This window comes from Desmodus rotundus, chromosome 5 (assembly GCF_022682495.2).
Source record: "Desmodus rotundus isolate HL8 chromosome 5, HLdesRot8A.1, whole genome shotgun sequence".
Lineage (NCBI taxonomy): Eukaryota > Metazoa > Chordata > Mammalia > Chiroptera > Phyllostomidae > Desmodus > Desmodus rotundus.
The window spans coordinates 148,583,081-148,604,258 of record NC_071391.1 but is presented as its reverse complement, the minus strand read 5'-3'; the positions used below and the strand labels follow the sequence as shown (position 1 = coordinate 148,604,258).

General features: G+C 39.7%; 1 protein-coding gene across 1 annotated transcript in view; it reads left to right on the top strand.

Annotated features, from left to right (window-relative positions):
- TTC27 (tetratricopeptide repeat domain 27) overlaps positions 1 to 21,178 on the top strand; it is a 131,328-nt gene that overhangs the window by 93,481 nt on the left and 16,669 nt on the right. The window contains exons 14-16 of the mRNA XM_024552639.3: positions 4,777 to 4,875; positions 10,741 to 10,793; positions 15,158 to 15,323. Coding sequence (XP_024408407.2) covers positions 4,777 to 4,875; positions 10,741 to 10,793; positions 15,158 to 15,323 — 318 coding nt within the window. The remainder of the gene's footprint in view (positions 1 to 4,776; positions 4,876 to 10,740; positions 10,794 to 15,157; positions 15,324 to 21,178) is intronic.

Genomic DNA, 21,178 nt, shown 5'->3' with positions numbered 1-21,178 from the left:
AGTCTTTGTTAGCCCTCAGAGTTCCAAACTTTAATTTCCATCTTAATTATCAGAGTTTAATAAGTATTATACTCACTCTCTTCATCATACATTTTAATTATCGAGGCTTAATAAGTACTGCACTCACTGTCTTCATCACACATGAAGCCATTGTGTGGCTTTAGGCAAATTACTTCTTCTCTACGCCTCCTTTTCCTTTTGGCCCCTTTTGAATTGATATCTAACTGAATGGATTCCCTCCTAGCTCCTCAAACCTGCTGATTCTAATACTATTCTATTTATATGACCTGTGTACTTGCTCTGCCACTAGATGGCACTAAGGTACCTTTTAACCCTGTCACCCCAGGGTTTTTAGAATCTGGGGTCTCATGGAGCCTTGGAATTCTTGCTTTTTCCAGCCCCCGTTAAGCCAGCAGGCACTGAGACTCAGAGGTTAAGTGGCATGGCCAGCATCGTGCAGCTGCTCAGGCCCTCCTGGATCCCGGCATCCATCCTTCCAGTTCACTGCTTCTCCAGGAAAACGTATGAGGGAGGTTCACAGGGAGACCATGTTCTCAACCACTCCTGTTTGTTAATTATTTCAAAAATAATCTAAAACCATTCTTTAAGTATATACCATTATATCATTAAACAGTTGGTGCCCTGGCCAGGTAGTTCAGTTGGTTGGAGTATTGTCCTGATATATTAAGGTTGCGGGTTCAATCCCTGGTCAGGGCACAGACAGGAATCAACCAATGAATGCATAAGTGGAACAACAAATCGATGTTTCTCTCACCCCCACCCCTCCATCCTCTCTTTCTCTTAAAAAAAATCAATAAAAAAAGTAATTAAATAGTTGTCCGGCTTTTGTGTTTTGTACTGGTTCCCTCAGGAATAAAAGCTAGAGTGTCAGCTCGTAAGAACATTGCTCCACCTTTGCAGCTAGCTGGCCTTTGTAACTTGCCCTGGAAGTCAGCCCTACAGAAATCTCAACCAGAGCCTCTATCAGGTGATTCTTCCTTTGGCCTTGCCCGGTCCCTTTGATAAAAGGTTGCCTTTCAGCTCTTTCTTCCAACTAAACATGGTCATCCACTCTTCTGTCTCATCTTTGTCCACTTGCCTACCGAAGACAGCTTTGGGGCAGGGGGGAGTAGACATACTCTGTTATTAAAAAAAATTGATCTTGGCTTTCCAGCACCTGTTCACTGTCCACCCCATCCCCAACCTTTATTGGTGACAGGGGTGGTATCATCATAACTCACAGCTGTGCTGGGCAGAACAGTGCAGTGGGAGGCAGAGTGGCCACGTGGAGAACATGAGGCCTCTGGAGTCACACCGCTGGGTGAATCTCTCCTCTCCTCCCCTGCTGACTCTGACCCGTCCTCACCTCTCGATGGAAGGAGAGAGTTACTGCCTCGAAAGGCTGCTGTGAGGAGTAAATGGGGCAGAGTGTGGGAAGCTCTGGTAACGGGGCCTGACACACGTGGTCAGTGCCCATGAAGTGCTGATTGTTCTGGTGGCTGTTATCACGGGAGGACAGGAGTGACGTAGCACATGAAAGGCGGGAGCCCATGGGAGGGTCTCAGCCAGAAGAGCTAGTTTTGTTGCTGTTGAAAAGGGAAGGAGGGGTGCAGGGGATGCCCGGGTCTCTGTCGGTGTTTCAGACAGATTGGGTAGAACTGTGCTGCCCAGTGGGGTGCTCACCGGCAGCGTGCGACAGCGGAGCACTTGAAATGTGGTTGCTCGAGTTGGGACGTGTTGCAGGTGCTGGAAACACATATGATTGCAGAGGTGAAAAAATGTATATAGTGTGAACAAATGAATGTAAAATGTCTCAATGGTTGTGTATATTGATAACATGTTGAAATGATAATGTTTGGGATATGTAGAGTCGAAGAAAATGGTAACTAAAATTAATCTCACCCATTTGTTTTTACTTTTTAAACGTGGCCACAGCTCAGCGCGGCGAGGCTAGCGTGCTGCTTCTGTCTGACAGCACTGGCCCGGAGAGAGGGGCCTTTGCTTCACAAGCATACACAGCTCTGATCTGGGGACTCACGCGAGAGGGTTTTGGGAGGTTTCTTTTGGCTTTTTCTCTTTTATGATATTCTCTTCTTAAAAGCATGACCATCCGAAATCAAGATATCGGTCAATATTAGTAATAATAGTTTGAAATAGAAAAGTAAAAGAGGCACCAAATATTCTCCTCAGTCCCCCAAATTGAGGCCTTCAACTGAGAAGCAAGTTACGAACGCGTTATTTATGGTTTAGCAGGTCAGTCACCAGCAATAAGACCCTAGAGTTTGTTTTAAAGCCACTTCATTTATTTATTTTTAATTACTTTATTGTTGTTCAATTTCAGTTGTCTGCATTTTCTCCCCATCACTACCGGCCCACCCCAGCCAAACCCACCTCCCTCCCTTGCTTCTACCCTCCCCTCCTTGGTTTTGTCCATGTGTCCTTTATAGTAGTTCCTGAAAACCCTTCTCCCCACTGTTCCCACCCCCCTTCCCTCTGGCTATTGTTAGATTGTTCTTAATTTCAATGTCCCTGGTTATATTTTGTTTGCTTCTTTTGTTGATTATGTCCAGTTAAAGGTGAGATCATATGGTGTTTGTCCCTCACCGCCTGGTAAAGCCACTTTCTGATTTCAAAGAATAGGGTGTGTGCAAAAGTCATCTCATTATAGTTATATGTTATCAATACTAGATGAAACTCTTCTAGCAATTAGTGATGCTAGAGTTTTTCCTCAAATGCAAATTATTAAAACAACAATACAAATGACCAAGAGTTAAAAGAGAACCTTAATACTATTAAGTTATCTTCCTGATTTCCATTAAATTTATTTTCATTTTAAGACAAAACATTAACTTGTTTCAAAGACTTCAAGCTGAATAGTAGCCTCATTACCAGCCATAACATAGAGAGCTATAAGATAATTACTAATTTTAAGTATCTGTAACCTTTGTCTTTTCAGGTGGATTGAAAAAACAGGTTCTTTATTTACATATTGAATTTACATTCACTGTTTTTTTCATAACAATGCGTGTGAAATAGTTTTGTGGGGAGTTTGTTCTTTGCTGATGCAGAAAGCAAGGAGGGCACATGCGTTTTGAAAACTTGGAGGGCAGTTCTCATTGTTTTTTGGTTTAGTCCCGGAATGAGGTATCCCTTGTTCCAAATAAACTGGCTACCATATTCATTTGAGGTAAGATGTCATCCATTGTAAGAGGCACATGTAAGTGCCACCTTAATGCTGCCAATAAAACTCTGACAAGCTGTCGCTCATTGAGATGCATCTATTTCAGAGATGTTACATGGTGAAAGGAGAGTGTACCTTAGAACTGATGAAATACAGATTTCAAAACTTTCGACTTGGTTAGGAGTTAGAGATCTTGTTCTGTATAATGTTTTATGAGTCATCATCAGGTTTTAGGCCCTCTCGGACTGTGTCATACTTGGTGAGTGTGGTTTGGTGCATTGTAGCTCTGTTCACTCACTAGACTGGGTAAATAACCAGATGAAAGCATTTTTAAGTTGCTTAAAAAAAAAAAAAAGCATTTTTAAGTTGCTGGAAGTCCCTTGATTTAAAAAGTGTATTCTAACCTTGTTTCAGCTTGGTACCTCTGCTACTCCTTCCTCCCACCAAACACAGGCCCACCCCTTTTCCGCTGTCACCTATCCCTCTTAGCAAAGTCTGTTCTCCATAAAAACTCCCGATGGCAGCAATTTATAGCCTCTCGTGAGTGCAAGACAGTGTTATAAACTGCCCAAGGATGTTTGCTTTCTAAGCTTTATCTCTAATTACCAGGGAAAAATCTTTATCTGCTTAAAGAACTTTCAGGCCTCAACTAGCCATATGGAACAAGTTTTGTGTGCCTTGTGGGCTGGAGGGTATGGGGGAGCCTCCCACTCTGCCTCTATGGAAGGCTCCGGGAGAGACAACCAAGCACCTCACTTCCTTTCCCACCCTGAAGCCCTGACCACTGCCTTTGTGCTGGGAGTCAGCGAGAAGGCCCACTGCATTCTGCTGTAGCTGGCTGTATCTGAAAGGAAAGCAAACCTAACTGTAATAGCTGCTTTTCTGACTAATCTCATTGAATTTTTATCAGTTTTATCTTCCTTTTGATAGAGGCTATTGAATTTTAAGGAAATCCTGTGAAGTAGAGATTTCTTTTGTAATTTCAATAGCTACTTGCTAATTCACCTCCTTCCTCAGTCTCTGCGTGCAGATCTTACTGACTTCAGTCGAGCTTTCCAGGCTGAGATTCTGGGCCCACTTTTTCTGGGTTGTTCTCGGGCAAGCCGAGGCAGAGATACGCCCAGCGCAGCCCGACTCTTTGAGGGCAGGCCGGAAGGCTGCTGCGGTCTTCATTGAAGATGAAAACAAAACTTTTTCCCAAGTTGGTAGTACACGCTCATCAGTCGTGAATCTGCTGATACCTTGTACACCTTTTACATACTCGATGCTCAGTAAAAATGCTGGATTAATCTCATACTTACAGTTTCAGGGCTTACAAACATTTCATTCATTTCATTCATGGAGTTTGCTCAGCAAAAGATGTGCGGTGATATTGCAAACACTTTCAGCGTCATACAAGCTTTGAAAATTACATGGAAAAATTCATCTCCATTTGGTAAATTTCTGTATATTTACATTCCTTATAAAATGTAAGGCAGGTATTTAATGTATAGCTCTGTGTTTTTTACAGTAGTTTGTTAATAGTACCTTAAATAATGTTGAGATTACATCCCATGACTGTCCGTGTTTGAATGACGGACTGTTGGTCTCTGCAGCTCGGGGTGTGGTTTTCTCTCGGCTGTGCCCACTTGGCCTTGGAAGACTACGGAGGCTCCGCGAAGGCGTTTCAGCGTTGTGTGACTCTAGAACCCGATGTAAGTTTGTTTGGTCTTCTTTCCTTATTACAGTTCCACTTTGGTATTCTCTAAGTTATTGAATTGTACTGTAGTTCAAAACAGAAATTCCTGTGGATGTACAGAGGGTAGATATCATGTGTTTTCATCACAATGAAAAAAAAAGAAGGCCAAAAAATCAGTTTTTCTATTATTTTATGTTTAAAAAAGAGCAGCAATTCCTTTTATGTTGGAGGAAAGTATCACTTTGACAGAAGGTCACACCTTAAGGTATTTGATTTATAAATCTAGAAATAAATTTCTTCTCAAAATAGCAAAATTATTCATGGTTTCACTTAGAAAATAATTTTGATACAACAGTTTTTAGTTAAAACCATCCTTTGCTGAAGCATACATTAAAGTACCACGTATATTTCGTCACTCACTAACATGTGCTGCCCATGTTTATTAGGAAGTTCTTTCAGGTTACAGTCTTTTAATATTTAACAGCTTCACTGAGATGCTAAATAGTTCACATGCCTATAGTTCCTCCATTTAAAGTGTACAGTTCAATGATCTTTTTAATATATTCAAAATTACGCAGCCATCACTACAATTTTAGAATATCTTTACTATAACAAAAAGAAAACCTCTGTACCCCCGAGTAGTCACTCCCCATCCCTCCCAGTGGAGTCATGTGCGCTGTGGTCTTTTGTGACCAGCTTCTCTCACCCGGATGAATGTTTTCCTAGTTCGTCCCTGTTGCTGTCTCAGTACTCCATTCTTTTTTACGGCCAAGCAGTATTCCCTTGTGTGGGCACATCATGTTATTCGTTTATCAGTCGGTGGACATTTGGACTGGTTTACCTCTGGCTCTTAAGAATACTGCTGCTGTGCACAGGCATTTACTCATTTTTGTGTGGGCAAATGTTTCTGTTCCTCTTGGGTGCATGCCTAGCAGAGGAGTCATATGTTAGCTCTGTGTTCAAAATTTTCAGCAAATGCCAGACTTAGTATTTCCTAAAGCACCATTTTATTTATTATTTTTAATTATATTTTATTCATTATGCTATTACAGTTGTCCCAATTCTTCTGCTTTGTTCCCTTCTACCCAGTAACTGCCCCCCGACTCCCTCAGGCAATCCCCACAACATTAGTCATGTCCGTGGGTCATGCGTGTAAGTTCTTTGCCTACTCCGTTTCCTCTACTGTACTTCACGTCCCCATGGCTATTCTCTAGCTACCTATTTGTACTTCTTAATCCCCTTCCCTCTTCACCCATCCCCCTACATCCCCGTCCCATTTGGAAACCGTCAAAACGCTCTCTATATCCATAATTCTGTCACTGTTCTTGTTTGCTTAGTTCGTTTTCTAGATTCAATCGTTGATAGATATGTATTCATTGCCATTTTATTGTTCACAGTTGTGCTCTTCTTTTATTTAAAAAAGGCCCTTCAACATTTCATGTACTAATGGTTTGGTGGTGATAAACTCCTTTAGTTTTTTTTTTTCTTGTCTGGGAAGCTCTTTATCTACTCTTTGAGTCTAAACGGTACTTTTGCTGGTAAAGCATTCTTGGCTGTAGGTCCCTCTTTTCACGACTTTGAATATTTCTTGCCAATCCCTTCTAGCCTGCAAAGTTTCTTTTGAGAAATCAGCTGACAGTCTTATGGGAACTCCCCTGTAGGAAACTAACTGCTTTTCTCTTGCTGCTTTTAAGATCCTCTCTTTATCTTTATCCTTTGGCATTTTAATTATGCTGTGTCCTGGAATGGGCTTGTTTGCATCCATCTTCTTTGGGACTCTCTGTGCTTCCTGGACCTGCATGTCTATTTCCTTCACCAAATTAGGGAAGTTTCTTTCAAATATTTGAAATGTTTTCTATATTTTTTCAAATAGATTTCTAATTTCTTGCTCTTTCTCCTCTCCTTCTGGCACCCCTATGATATGAATGTTGGAATACTTCAAGTTGTCCTAGAGGCTGCTTACACTATCCTAATTTTTTTTTTTATTATTCTTTTTTCTTCTTGATGTTCTGATTGGTTACTTTTTGCTTGTATATATTCCAAATCATCAATTTGATTCTCGACTTAGTCCACTCTACTGTTGTTTCCCTGTAAATTGTTCTTTATTTCAATTAGTGTGTCCTTCGTTTCTGACTGGATCTTTTTTATGCTGTTTAGGTCCTCACTAAGTTTCTTGAGCATCCTTGTAACCAGTGTTTTGAACTCTACATCTGATAGATTGCTTATCCATTCTGTTCAGTTCTTTTTTTTATTTTTTATTTATTTTTTTGTATTTTTTATTGATTATGCTATTACAGTTTTCCCAATATTTCCCCCTTTATCCCCCTTCCACCCTAACCCCCAAACCTCCAGCATTTCCCGCCCCCCTTAGTTCATGTCCATGGGTTGTACATATAAGTTCTTTGAGTTCTCTGTTTCCTATACCATTTTTTATCTCTCCTCATCTATTTTATGCCTACTAATTATGCTTATTCTTCCCTGTACCTTTCCCCCCCATTCCTCCCTTCCCCCTCCCCACCGAACTTCCTCTGGATGTCCGTTTCTCTGATTCTGTTCCTGTTCTGGTTGTTTGCTTAGTTTTTGTTTTCATTGTTTTTCTTTTCTTTGGGTTCATTTCTTGATAGTTGTGAGTTTGTTGTCATTTTATTGTTCATATTTTTTATCTTCTTAGATAAGTCCCTTTAATGTTTCATCTAATAAGGGCTTGGTGATGATGAACTTTAACTTGGCCTTATCTGGAAAGATTTTTATCTGCTCTTTGATTCTAAATGATATCTTTACTGGGTAGAGTAATCTTGGCTGTAGGTCTCAGATTTTCATGATTTTTAATATTTTTTGCCAATCACTTCTAGCCACCCTGCAAAGTTTCTTTAGAGAAATCTAAAGGAGTCTCAGGGGATTTCTGGGCAGGGCAAACAGTATTAACCAAGTTGATGGAGTCTCAGATATGGCACCCGTCTGCTGGCTCTGTGGCTCTGTTGAGGGAGGGTTCAGAAAAGGGACAGTGGCCTCTGTCTGCCTTTCTGTCTGGGAGAAAGCTCTTCCCAGTTCCTGCCTTGATACCAGGCCCTTCACTTCTTCCCTGGGTGCCACCGGTGCCTTTCAAGCTGCCACTCTGGTGCTAGAGCTCAGAGGGAGTGAGTCTGAGTAAGTCTGTGTGTGGGTTCTTTAAGGGGAACTGCTTTGGACTCCAGAAGTTTCTTCCACTGACTTAATCTCCACTGGTTTTTGCAGCCAGAAGTTATGGGGACTTATCTTCTTGTCACCGAGAACTTGTGCTAGAGACCTGGTGTGGGGCTGGGACTCCTCACTCCCAAAATATTCCTCCTGAATTTTTATCCACCACACATAGATGTGGGACCAGCCTGTTTCACATCCCCACCCTTCCTACCAGTCTGGATGAATGTGGTTTCTTTAATTCTGTGGTTGTCAAAGACTTCCATTCAGTTCAATTTCTGATGGTTCTGAGTGATCGGTGTTCTGTATTTTAGTTGTAATTTTGATGTGGTTATGTGAGGAGGCAAGCCGTGTTTACCTACGCCTCCCTCTTGACTGGAATAAAGCACCATTTTGAAAGTATGAGGCTTCCAATTTCTCAACATCTTTGTCAACACTTAATATTGTCTGCCTTTTTTATTATACCCATCTTAGTAGGTAGTATCTCATTGTGATTTCAATTTGCATTTCCTTGATGACTAATGATTTTGAGCATCTTTCCATGTGCTCATTGGCCATTTGTGTATCATCTTTGGATAAATATTTATTTATATCCTTGGCCCATTTTTAAATTGTGTTGTCTTTTTATTGTTGAGTTGTAAGAGTTCTTTATATATCCTAGATACAAGTTCCATATCAGATCTATGATTTGCAGATATTTTTTCCCTTCCTATAAGTTGTTTTCTACATTCTTGATAGTTTCTTTTGAGGTATGTAAGTTTTTAATTTTGATGAGGTCCAACTTATCTGTTTTTCTGTTGTTGCTCTTTCTGCTGGTGTCATATCTAAGAATCCACGGGTAAATCAAAGGTATTGAGGATTGACCCCTATCTTTTCGTGTAACAGGTTTATTGTTTTAGCTCTTATTTTTATGTCCAATCTGCTCTTAAACTTATTCATTAAACATATCACACTGTGCATCATGATGGATGTTAACCAAACGTGGTAAATTATTGCACAATATATTCATGTATCAAATCATTATGTTGTCCACCAAATACAATGTTATATATCAGTTATATAGCAGTTAAAAAAACTAAACATCATTTCAGATAATGTATTTTTTTAGTTCAAGAACTTTCATTTGGTTCTTTGTACAGTTTTCACGTTTCTACTGAGATTCCCCAATTATGTTCTCTTATTATGTTCATGTTTTCTTCATATCTTTGATCGTGTTTGTAACAACTGCTGTGAAGTCCTTGTATGCTTATTTCAACGGCTCTTTCATTATTCTGTCTGCTTCCATTAACTGAGTTTTCCTTTGGTTATAGCCACATTTTTCTGCTTCTTTGCATGCATGTCTACCAATTCTTCTTATTGTGGATGCTGTGATGTTGAGTTTCTGTGTTTCCCCTTGGAAGATAGTGTTTTATTTTGGTGTTTGGTTAATTTGCTTGTGTGTGGATCAGCTTGATTTTAACCTTTGTTAGGGTAGGTCTGGAGTTGTCTCTATTCTATGGTCGTGGTCACCCTTCTCTTAACATAGTACCTTTTGGGACAGTACTTAATGCCACCGGTGGTTACTGCCTTCAGCATTCTCCACTCTGGTTAGTTGGAGCTTGAATAACTGCAAGCACTGTGACGTCCAGAGCCTCCATCCGGATCGCAGCTTTCTGCCAGGCCTCAGGAAGTTTTGCCCCATACATGTCCAACTTACTGTTCAGCCAGGGACTCAGCGAGATGCTTATTGAGATTTCTGGAGCTTAGTCTCTGTGCAGAGATGTCTTTGCTGGTATTTTGCCCTGCAGATTCTAGCCACCTTGTCAGCCCTGAACTCTGATCTCTCTTTCTTCATCTGGTAAGACTTGCTGTGCCTTACTTGGTTTCTGCCTCCCTGGAAGTGCTGCTAGTCAGAAGCCTGGGTTGGTTAGTGAGATACCTCAGTTGTTGGCCCTGTCTTGGGTCATAGTCCTATGATCCAGTCTGTTGTCCACCTTCTCGAAGGCTCTCTTTTCCTGAGTTTTGTCCAGTTTGTAGCTTTTCGTGGCAGTAAGACTACTCTGGTCCTAACTGTGCTATGTCTGCAAGCAGAGGTCCACCGCCACTTAATTTTTAGGTCACGTGTGTGGAACTTGAGAATTATGTGCCTGTATTTTATAAAAAGCAGAATGAAGAGGAACAGATATTCATATCATTCTTGTTAGAGTCAACATTTATATAAAAGTTTACATTTAATTTTGTCATTGCATAGAGGAATAGGTAGAGAAATATGTTTGATGAAATACTTAGTAATACCACTGGAGCACACATACGCCTTTATTCTGTCTGATGAAGGGTGATGGTAAAATAGCAGAGCCTTTCAAGATAGGAAAACAATATTCTGCATCGCTGTGGGTTTGCAATAAAACTGTATATTGTATAATTGTGTTGTAAATTGTCCCACTATTTTGTAAATCTAAATTTGGAAATAAAATCCTAACTAAATTCCACATTAGTGCTCTGACAGTTATGTCAATTTATTGACTATTTTTTGACTTTTCATCCTAAATTATAAAAGTTACATTTAATTTATTTAATTTTTTTCATACACCTTTCGGTATACCTTGGTGAAGTTCATGACTGTAAAGAGCACATCTTAGACTAGGAAAATATGTTATGTTTTTGGTTGTAGCAAGTATTTTACCTAAATGAGAATAGCCTGTAACTGGGTTCCCTGTCATTTCAGAATGCTGAAGCTTGGAACAATTTGTCAACATCCTATATCCGATTAAAACAAAAGTAAGTTCAAGAACTTTGCTTCCAAAATAAATGAAGATTTTCTTCAACTGAATACTAAAACATTGTGCCTTATAGCCATTTGACTGTTCAATGTAGTTTATTTCTTGAAAATATTTAATATGTAATAAAATCAGAAACATTATTTGAAATCTTTACATGCTACTGAGGTTTGCATCCTAAGTTTCATTACATGATAAAAGCAAGCACGCCTCTTAGTTGGCCAGCTCAACTAATTGAGTCTCATTCATTGTTTGTGGTGAGCTAGACATTATTGAAAAATAGAAATATGAACCAGTGTCTTTGGGGACTGTAGGTTTTAAAATAAAGTATGCCATGTTATTTAGAAGTTAACAGTACCGGTGGTGTGCTGTAAGTGGTAAGTGAGAAGTGCACAGCGGCTGTAGAAATAGCGGGTGAGCTTTGTAGAACTCTCCTCTGTGCCAGACACCTCAGAAGAGAGGGGGTGGACTGTCCTGGCTCAGAGATGCTTCTGAGAGAACGCTGGGATCAAGCTCACACTTGAAGAACGGGTAGAGGGCACGGAGGAAACCCTTCCAGGCAACGGGAATTTGATCACGTGCCCAGTGATAGGAATGAATGCATGGCTTAGGGGATGTGAAGTGGAAGAATCCAGCCATAGACTCTGGTGAGGTCTATAGTGAGTGGTAAGGCTTGGAAAGGTCGTTTGGGGTCAAATTGCAGTAAGCTCTGGTTATCTGACTAACAAATGGAGACTATTCTGTTGGAAATAGGAAGCCAGGATTTCAGTGGGAGTAATTTCGTGAAGAAAAAGGCTTTTTAGGAAGATTTATCTAGTGGCAGTGTGTGAGGCAGACTGGAGAGGAAACTGGAGGCTGGGAAACCAGTTACGGGACAGCTGTTGCAACAATCCAGGCAGGAGATAACTCGACTGGAAAAAGAAGGGGCAGATGCCAGTTTATAAAGGGGACAACCAGATGGGCTTGCTGACTGGCTACGGAAAGCAAAGGAAAGAGCAGAGACGAGTCTTGCTGTTACCAGAGTTTCAATAAAGCCATTAAAGGATGGATATATTTTTCTTTTCATTTGTCCTTATTTTCAAACTTAATTTAATTTTTCTTTGTGGATTCACAAGATACTTGTAAAGATAACATTAAATCCTCATTGCGTTGAGATCATGAAATGCTTCCGCTGCTCTTGGATGACAGTCTACAAAAATAAAGTACTGTTTGTTCTACCATTTTCTTCAGAAAATAATATTATGTTCTTGATTGCAACTGATTGTGGTGAAACTCACTGGAGACCCTTTGATTGAAAGCAAGGGCGAGGAAACCCCCTGTCGTAGCTGTAGAATGATCTCAGTGGGTTTTTCCAGTGGCCCTGATAATTTTGTATGTAGTGAGTCTCCTGATACCCAGCCTTGTCCTCCAGCCCAGTAATACTAGGAATGCTGCTTTCTCTCTTAGGGAATTTTACATATTGTTCCTCAGCTTCTTTTTGATGCTTCCTTGTCTTCATGCAGCTCCATGAATAGGTTTCTGTGTAAAAGGGGGCTTGTAAGGTCAGAAGTAGATCACTCCTTTATTCCTAGCCTTTTACTCTTTCCTTTCTTTGCTGCAGTTTGGGACAGAGCTAAATTTTGACTGGGGGAAATTATTGGTGCTCCTCTCAAAAGAATTATATCCATGCCTTAAAGTGACTCTGATCCCCCCACCTCTCATGCAGATAGGAGAACTGGGGAATCTTAGTTCACGACTGTTGAAGGTAGTTGCTGTAACGTGGGAGTGGGCACAGAGAGTGGAATAGAGAAAGGAAAAAAGAAGAAAAAAATCCAAAAGGAACAATTTATGGCTAAATTTGAAATAACGTTAGAGTAAGGGTACTTTCATTTTTCTCTATAAAGGATGGTGGGCCAAGGGATAAATGAATCAGTACATTTTATAACAACTTAAAGTACTTGGTTTAAAGTAGAGACTAAAAAACTAAGCTGCAGTGAATTAAAAGACTGAAGTGGTATGAAAAGACTGAAATCATTTTGATCGACACCATGAATGTATTAGAGATAGATCAAATGCTTTGAGTGTTCAGTGATTCTGGGGGGAAATTACCGATGACATGGACACACTTCTTTCCAAATGCTTAAGGGAGTAACTCTCAGATCAGTGGCCTAGGATGGCCAGAAGACCCACCATCATTTTCTCCAAAATATACCTTGAGGCCAGCAAGGAGGAAGGGGCCTTGACAAAACACTCCAAGGTTAAGCAGTGAAAGGGAGGTGGATCTTGTAGTCTTGAGTTAGCAAACTCAAAACGACTATTGGGAAGGGAGATTGATAGCATACATTTGAAAAAGGTTACTGTAATTGTCCAGTGAAACATTTAGGATCTATTAGGGAATCATAGTCTTTGTCCACCCAGCAGACAAAAGCATTAAGAACCCCTTTGTTTCCTGAGATATTTAACTTTTACAGTACGTGACATGAAGGTCTGTTGAATTCCTTGTCAATAAGAAGTTTTTAATAGTCTTTCTCTATTTTCTGAAGGGGCTGGTGTAAGACAAGAATTTCATGGTGATTTGGTAAACCTTGCCTGTAAAGCTACCTCTCCCAGCTTTAATTTTTATTGATTTCTTTGGCTTGTATTTCTTTAGCCCATTTTGTAATTTGCCCATAGTGCTCTCCTATGATTTTTTTTATTAACTCTAAATGGAATTTAGTTACATGTTTGTCTGTTTCATGAGTTATTTTTCAAAGATCCAGCTTTTGGTTTAGTTGATTATTCTGTTCTTTACTGTTATCTTGTAACTTAACTCTATTCTTGTTGCTTAAATTAATTTGGTGTTTTTCTTATACAAAATAAGTTGGATGTTTTAACTCATTCATTTTCCAACTTTCATATCTTATAATTAAGGCATATAAGATCATAGATTTCCCTCTGAATGCTGCTTCACCTATATCCAACATATGGTGATATATAGTACTTACATTAATTTCTAAATATTTTGTACTTTCTAATGTAAACTTTCTTCCTCACTGGGTTTTTTTTTTTTTTTTTAGGAGCGCATTTTTAAGTTCCCAGGAATACAATTTTTAAACTATTGACTATTGATTTCTTTTTTTAACTTTATATATTTTTAAGATTTTATTTATTTATCTTTATAGAGGGGAGGGCAGGGAGAAAGAGAGGGAGACAAACATCAATTTGTGGTTGCCTCTCACATGCCCCTACTGGGGACCTGGCCTTCAACCCAGGTATGTGCCCTACACTGGGAATTGAACCAATGACCCTTTGATTTGCAGGCCTGCGCCCAGTCCACTGAGCCACACCAGCCGGGGCTGACTGTTGATTTCTTATTTAATTGTAGATAATATGGCCTATATACTTTTAGCGTTATTTTTTAAATACAAATAACTGATAATAATTTTTTGTCCTAAATAATTATTAAAGTTTACTGACATATTTAATCAATTTCTGTTATCAGCATCGATCATTTCTTCTATTGCTTTCTTTCTCTTTGAATTAATTCCCTTTTATTTTTGTAAGAGGGGATCTTGTAGTAGTTCTTTTAAATTAGGGTCAGCAGGTGGTAAACTTTCTTAGCCTCCATATATCTGAAAATGCTTGATTTTGCATTTACTCTTGAGTGGTATGTTTAGCTGGTTGTAAAATTTTTGGCTGACAATTATTTTCGTTCAGCACTTCAAAGGTAGTTTTCTGTGTTCCTCTACCATCTTTTGTTGCTGATGATGTATCTCCTGTTCTCTAAATGCCATTGTTTTGTAGGCGTTAGGATTGAGTTTATGTCCTGCAATTTCACGCAGTACGTGTAGGTGTTGGCTTATCTCTGTAATGCTCGGCATGCAGAATATACTTTTGAGCATAGTATTTAGATCTTTGTTCAGATTTTCTGTATTTGTTTACTCTGGGAAGTTTGTAAAATATATTTTTGAGGCTTACCTTTCATTCTTTTCTCTGTTTCTTTTTTGCTCTTTTATTTGTATCTGAATTCTCTGTAAATTCCTCACTATTATCTTCCAGTTCACCTGTTCTCTCTTTGGCTGTTTGCAGTCTAGTTTTTATCCTAGTGAGGTTTTCTTGTTTTGTTCTAATGTCTCAATCCCTAAATTTCTAGTTCTTTCTTACTCATATCTCCCCTATCTTGTTTTATTTCTGTTTTTGTTTTGTAATTACCTGCTTCTTTAAAAATTTTAAAAAATTTGTAGGGAAGTTTGAAGTGGTTTTGGGTTGTTTGAGTGTCTAATTCTGTCCATTAGCCTGAAGGATTAAGGACTAAGAGAAAGTCCACATCAGTATTTTACACACTTAACTATGGTTTATTTAGCTACGATGACTAAGGTTGTTCTCTTTCAACTTTCACTCTGATAGAGAAAAGGCCTTTAGAACTTTACAAGAAGCCCTCAAGTGCAACTACGAACACTGGCAGATCTGGGAAAACTACATTCTCACTAGCACTGATGTCGGGGAATTTTCTGAAGCCATTAAAGCTTATCACCGGCTCTTGGACTTAAGAGACAAATACAAAGATGTTCAGGTAGGTTTTAATATTTTGTTATTTCAGTTTGCATCTGGTATTAATATTTGATTAAAGGATATAAATTGTTTCCTTGATTATAAACAGGAAAATTTTGTTAAGCACATGTAATATATAAAAAGAGTGTTTTTTTCTATAGTCACATATTCTGTTACATATTAAATCTGGCATTCCAGTGTCAAATGTTTGTGCAGTCATAGATTAATATTACTGTGGCCCAGTTATGAAAATCTGATGTGTACTTTGCATATGTAGTCAGCCTGTAGAAACTAAACCGAATGATGTTTGTGTTATTTATTACTTTGGTTGTACCATGTAATAGCTGGAGAAAATCCCACACTCATTTATTTACTCATTGAGTAAGCATTTACTGCATACTTTCTGACTATTTGAATAACACAGAAATGAAGACTTAACATTTTCTTTGCAATATTTAATGAGATGGTTCTCTTCTTGGTGAGATGAAGTCATAACTGGTTGACTCGTAACATAGCAAAAAAAAATACCAGGTCCTTTCAGAAAATGTGGGAGATTTGTGGCCACTGTGTTTAAATGTACAAGACCTCATGGGTTCGCCTGTGGTTGAAGACAGTGTACGAAGACAAGGTGTGCAGGAGGGTGTTGGGTCAAAGTCAGGGGGCTCAGAAATGTAACACTTTATTTGCAATAATGAACATACTCTATTTAAAATGGTGAATTTGGAATTATGAAAAAATAGAAATAGCTAGAAATAACATCTAGTATATGGTAATACCTCACTACCCTTTTGACTTAGTATCTGTACATGAAATGTTTCAAAATGTACCTCACCTGGGCCCTGTCTTACAGTCCCAGCCCTTGACTTGTGCATGTTTGGTCTTGCAAACCCAGCTCTATAATGGGCCGGGCTACTTTGAGGCTTAGGTTCTCGGCAACCACTTGGAAGATCTGTGGCTTCAAGTAGCACCGTATACCCACTTACAGGAGCTATGTCAGCACCTTCAGTTACTTTTCTTTTTCTTTTTTTTTGTCCTTTCTAAATATTGCATATTGACCATGTATTATAGAAAGAAGGACCTGGAATTATATAGTGAAGGCCAAATAAAACATGGGTGGAGGCACAGCAGTTTTACTCCCTGGAGAGGGTAGGAACCCTAGCAATTGTCATTGGCACAGTCCTCTGGTGGTCTAGTAACTTGTCCTATTCGCAGAGCTGAAATTCTCCATTTGAGGTGCTTCTCTCTCTTCTACACTCAGCCCCTTGGCAAAGGGTACTGATGAGGTTTTGAACAGATTTCAGTGTTGCCCGACTACTAAGCATGGGACAGAGATTCCAAAGTTCTTATCTTTTTTTATAGTTCAACTGTAATTTTTAAAAAGGCCCTTCTCCACTAAGAAAGCGTTCTAAAGCCTATTCTTAAACTCTGAGGGAGAACCTAATTTATATCGATAGTACATTTCATTTGACATTTGAAATAAACTCTGTTTTTTTACTCACATTAAAAATGCACATAAAACACTCAAACCCACCCTCCTCATTGAGCCCAGCATTCTGTAGCATTGCGAACTGCCAGAGCAAGCATTTGCGCTGCTGGAGGGGCCCTGAGTAAGCTGCACCCCCACCAGAGTAGAGGGTGATGCTCCTCCTGGCTGATCAGACAGGGAGGAGTGGGTCTCCAAGCGGCCAGTCTGCTTTTCTGCCCTGCTGGCATTGCTGCTGGCTGCCGAAATTGTCATCTCTTCCCGAATTGTCTTAGAGTTGGCTTCCTTGGTCAGTGTGATCCCATTAATCTATCATATGTCCCCAATTTCTAACTGATCTGCTTTTTTTTCTGATGTGAGCGCGGTTTCCCCTTTTAAGTCTATACTTTATTTAACTCATGGCATCCTTCATACTGCTAAGGATTAGTGAGAGCTGGGGAGCCAGACTAGGTTTTAGTTCCTGAGACAGTTCTGATCATCTTTTATACTCGCCCATAGGAGTGGTTTTACATAAGGAGCCCCGTGGCTGGGGCTGGGCCCCTCTTCTTTCTCAGGAGGTGGACTTTTGTGGGTTGCAGTACATAAGCATCCAAGGGAGCGGACTTTTCTGTTTCACCTCTCACTCATTCTCCCCTGCTCCCCGGGGCACACACATCAGGGCGGCGTGGGACACGATACCATGGTAGTAACTGACATTAGTCTGGGCTTGCTGTGGCCAGACAGTACTCTGAGCACTTGACGTGGGTTAACTCAAGTCGCCCAGCCCTGTGAGACAGGCGTGTGCTCTCAGAAGCTGTGTCTCACTCCAGAATGTTTGCGTGCATCTCCCCCTTGTTTTAAGGGGGTTAAGGGTCTGAAACATAACTGTTCAAAGATTGTTTTGAAAATCTATTACTTCTGCATCATAAAGAGTTATAAAGTCATTAAGGTATTGCTAATTGTAGCTGATTTAGATGGTATTGTATATCAAGTACACCAAATATCTGAGAGGCACTTCTTCCAGAAAAATGGCAAGACAAAACGAAACAGTGGCTTTACTGCAGATGACAATTTAGAATGAAATGGGTTCAGCCTTGCTCATTCCGATCTCCTGCAGTTACAATAACTGCAGACGTATTGGAGAAGTTCACTGAGGAGTCTCCTTTGTTCTCACCACTCTCCCACTCTCCCCAACTTAGGTGTCTCATTTTCTTTCAGGATGAGAAAAGTTCTTGCAAATATTTGGAATAACACTGCTGTTCGTGAGCATCTGTGAATGTGTAGGGAGAGAGGTGACACTTAGAATAATACATTGGTGCTCACAGTGGTAGATGCCAAGGAGTTAGCTCCAGCAAAAATAAGCTGTGTGTAGGTGGTTGATTCCAACGATACAGCTTCCAGAGGTTGATCCGGCCTGTGGTACACCTCATCAAATTCATTGGAACTATAAGAACATGTGCTCAGAAGTCTTTCAGGAGCCTTCTCTAAGACGAATAAAGGAACTCAAGTAGTGGTATTTATTCTAAGGAATTCTGGGTAATTCTCAGTATAATTCATTTTGGAATAAAAAGGTATTTTTATTAAGTTTTTAATAAAGAACTAATAAGGAAGCAAAGCTTAATAAAAATGTAAAGAATGATCATATAGTGTAACATTACATTTTAAAAAATTCATCCAGCCTCAGTTCAGCCACATTTTTCTAGCCACATTTTTCATCCAGCCACATTTTTCATAAAAGAAAAAAAAGTCTTAAATCATTCTGAACTTCAGTGAAAATTTAATTGTTTCCTAGAGAAAATGATTAGGACTTAGTTTAAACTCTTGGCTAGCTAATACTTTAATCTCTTTTTCCCTGTAATTCTTTCTTTCTTCCTCAAACTCGGAATATGAAATAAACCTTTCCACACTGGTATTCATCTGAGCATGAATATTTCAATGAGTTTGAAGTTAGTTTCTGGAACAGTTTAGTATTTTTAGAAACACTCAAGGGGGGCACTTGGACTCTTGGGACTTCCTCCTGCAGCCCAGTGCCGCTCGAAGGAGCCCCAGGGCTGGGCCTGTTATGAGAATATTGCTGATAAACAGAGCGCTTTGAGACGTGTGCTATGGCGTAATGTGCTATAACGACGATATGGCCATTCGCTTAATTTTTTATATTTGGTTTTGGGGAAATGTTACTAAGAACATAATAACTAGATAACCAGTAACTTTTCTCGGGTCAAATTATGGTCTTTAGCACCTTATGGCAGACACTTCCAGGTATTCAGATGGAGAAAGGGCCACGGTGAGCTAATGTTCAGTTTATACTCTGTTAATAGCTCTCTTTAGAAGGGTCACAGTGCTGATGGCGGTGTTTAGTCTCCAGCAGGCGTGGGCAGAACCGCTCCATAGTGGTGAATCATCACTGAAGGGAAGCCTTGATGGCTAGTGATGGGCTCAGTCATATTTAGCTTCATTGCGTATTTCTGTCATCATGCTTTCTGACAACTAGGCAGTGTACACGGAGACAGTTGATTGATTGTCCGGAATATTTTTATCTTGGCTAAAAAAAGTTGACTTAATTTGATTCTGTAAGTTCAACAACAGGTGTCTTTCATAAAAAACACCTCCGATATTCTTATGTTTGACCCAACCTGACCCCATTCTATTTTTTAAAAAATTGTTTATTGATTTTAGAGAGAATGAGAAAGAGAGAGAAAAAGAAACATGGATTTGTTGTTCCACTTATTCATGCATTCATTGGTTGATTCTTGTATGTGCCCTGACCAGGGATTGAACTCGCAACCTTGGCATATCGGGATGACGCTCTAACCAGCTGAGCACCCAACCAGGACTTGACCCTGTTCTATTTTAATTTGCTTTAAAATTCTCTTTTTAGCTCTTCTTTTTCTACATCTTGATAGCTGTTAGATGTAGTTATTGTCATTTTAATTTTTTTTGTGTAAGTGTGTAAATTCACACTCATTTTTCTACAGACACAGGGCAAATTAGCTACAATTATTCTTTTTTCAGTTTATAATAAGAATGGCCAGATATACTGCCTTTCTCATTTCCTGACTTTTCTCTCTCTGTCTTAATTTTGACTAATTCGTAGATTAGTATGTCAGGAATACTTTTCTACATGGTTCATATCTATATTCATATCTGGATTATACATATTTTTAGTAATCTGTGATAAAACTAATTTTCACGTTCCTGCATAATTAGTCCCTGTGCAGTTTCCCAGCTTTCTGCTGTTGTAACGCCCTGAACGCCCTCGTAGCCCGTACATGTCCATGCTTCCCTCCTCAGGGACACTCTAACGTTGGCTTGCTCTTTTTTCACTCCCCCACCCCCCGCCCCCGCTCTCATTCTCCTCCTGTCTTCCTCCTCCTCCTTTGATAACTCAGCATTTGGGGAAAAAATTAAATATTGCATTATTATACCCTATTTGCTGTTCGTAAATGGAAGAGAAGGGAAGGGGGCGAACATAAATTGAATGCCCACCACGTTCCTGTGGCAGCCTGTTACAGGACATGCGGTATTTGAGGAGGATGCTAAATATTCCTCCTTTTGCAGTAGATGACTTGTGACCCAGCAGGATTGTATAACTTGGCCAGTCATGAAGCTGGTAGGAATTGAAGCTAGAAATCCCATTTCGGCGTGCCTGTTTTCTTCTTTGTGTTGAGTCGAAGTCTGTGGGAAGATGTATGGTAAAAAGCACATTTTCCCATCATATTCATGTGCATGTGAACTATATCTAACAAAGCTTTTTTTCCAAATTGGTGTGTAAATTATATAGAATAAAACGCACAGATCTTAAGTGTAAGTTTGCTGTGTTTGACCATCATATGTTCGCATGTAACCACTTCCCAGAACAGATATGGAATACTGTCATTGTGTGCCCCTTCCCGGGCCCCGCCCCCTCGGCCAGGCAGCTACTTGCTGATTTCTGTCACCACAGATCAACGTTGCTTTTTCTGGAATGGCGTATAAATAGAACCGTGCACCATCTCTTCTTTTATATGGATGTTGTGTGGGTTTAGGGCTTTCTTTGGGGATGGAGGGAGGTGGTATTGATGTGTGTGGGGCGGGCTGCCAACCAGACTGAAGTTCTAGAACAAGTGGTGGCTGAGCGTCACCTGAAAGAAAAGAGAGGAGAGAGGGATATATTTTATATAAATTATATCTCTGTAATATAGATGCTCTCTCCATTTTACTGATGAAATGTCTGAGACTCAGCAAGGAGAACTAACAAGGCTGATGTTTCACAGCTAACTAATAGTAAAGCCAGGACTTAAAGTTTGGAGTCTGGCCTATTCATCCTGAAGCCTGTGCAAGCTTTTCCCACACACTAAGATTTTTTTTTTTCCCTGTAGAAGCAAAAAAGAAAATGTTAAACTGCCTACCTCACTCTGATAACTGAGGTTTGGGGA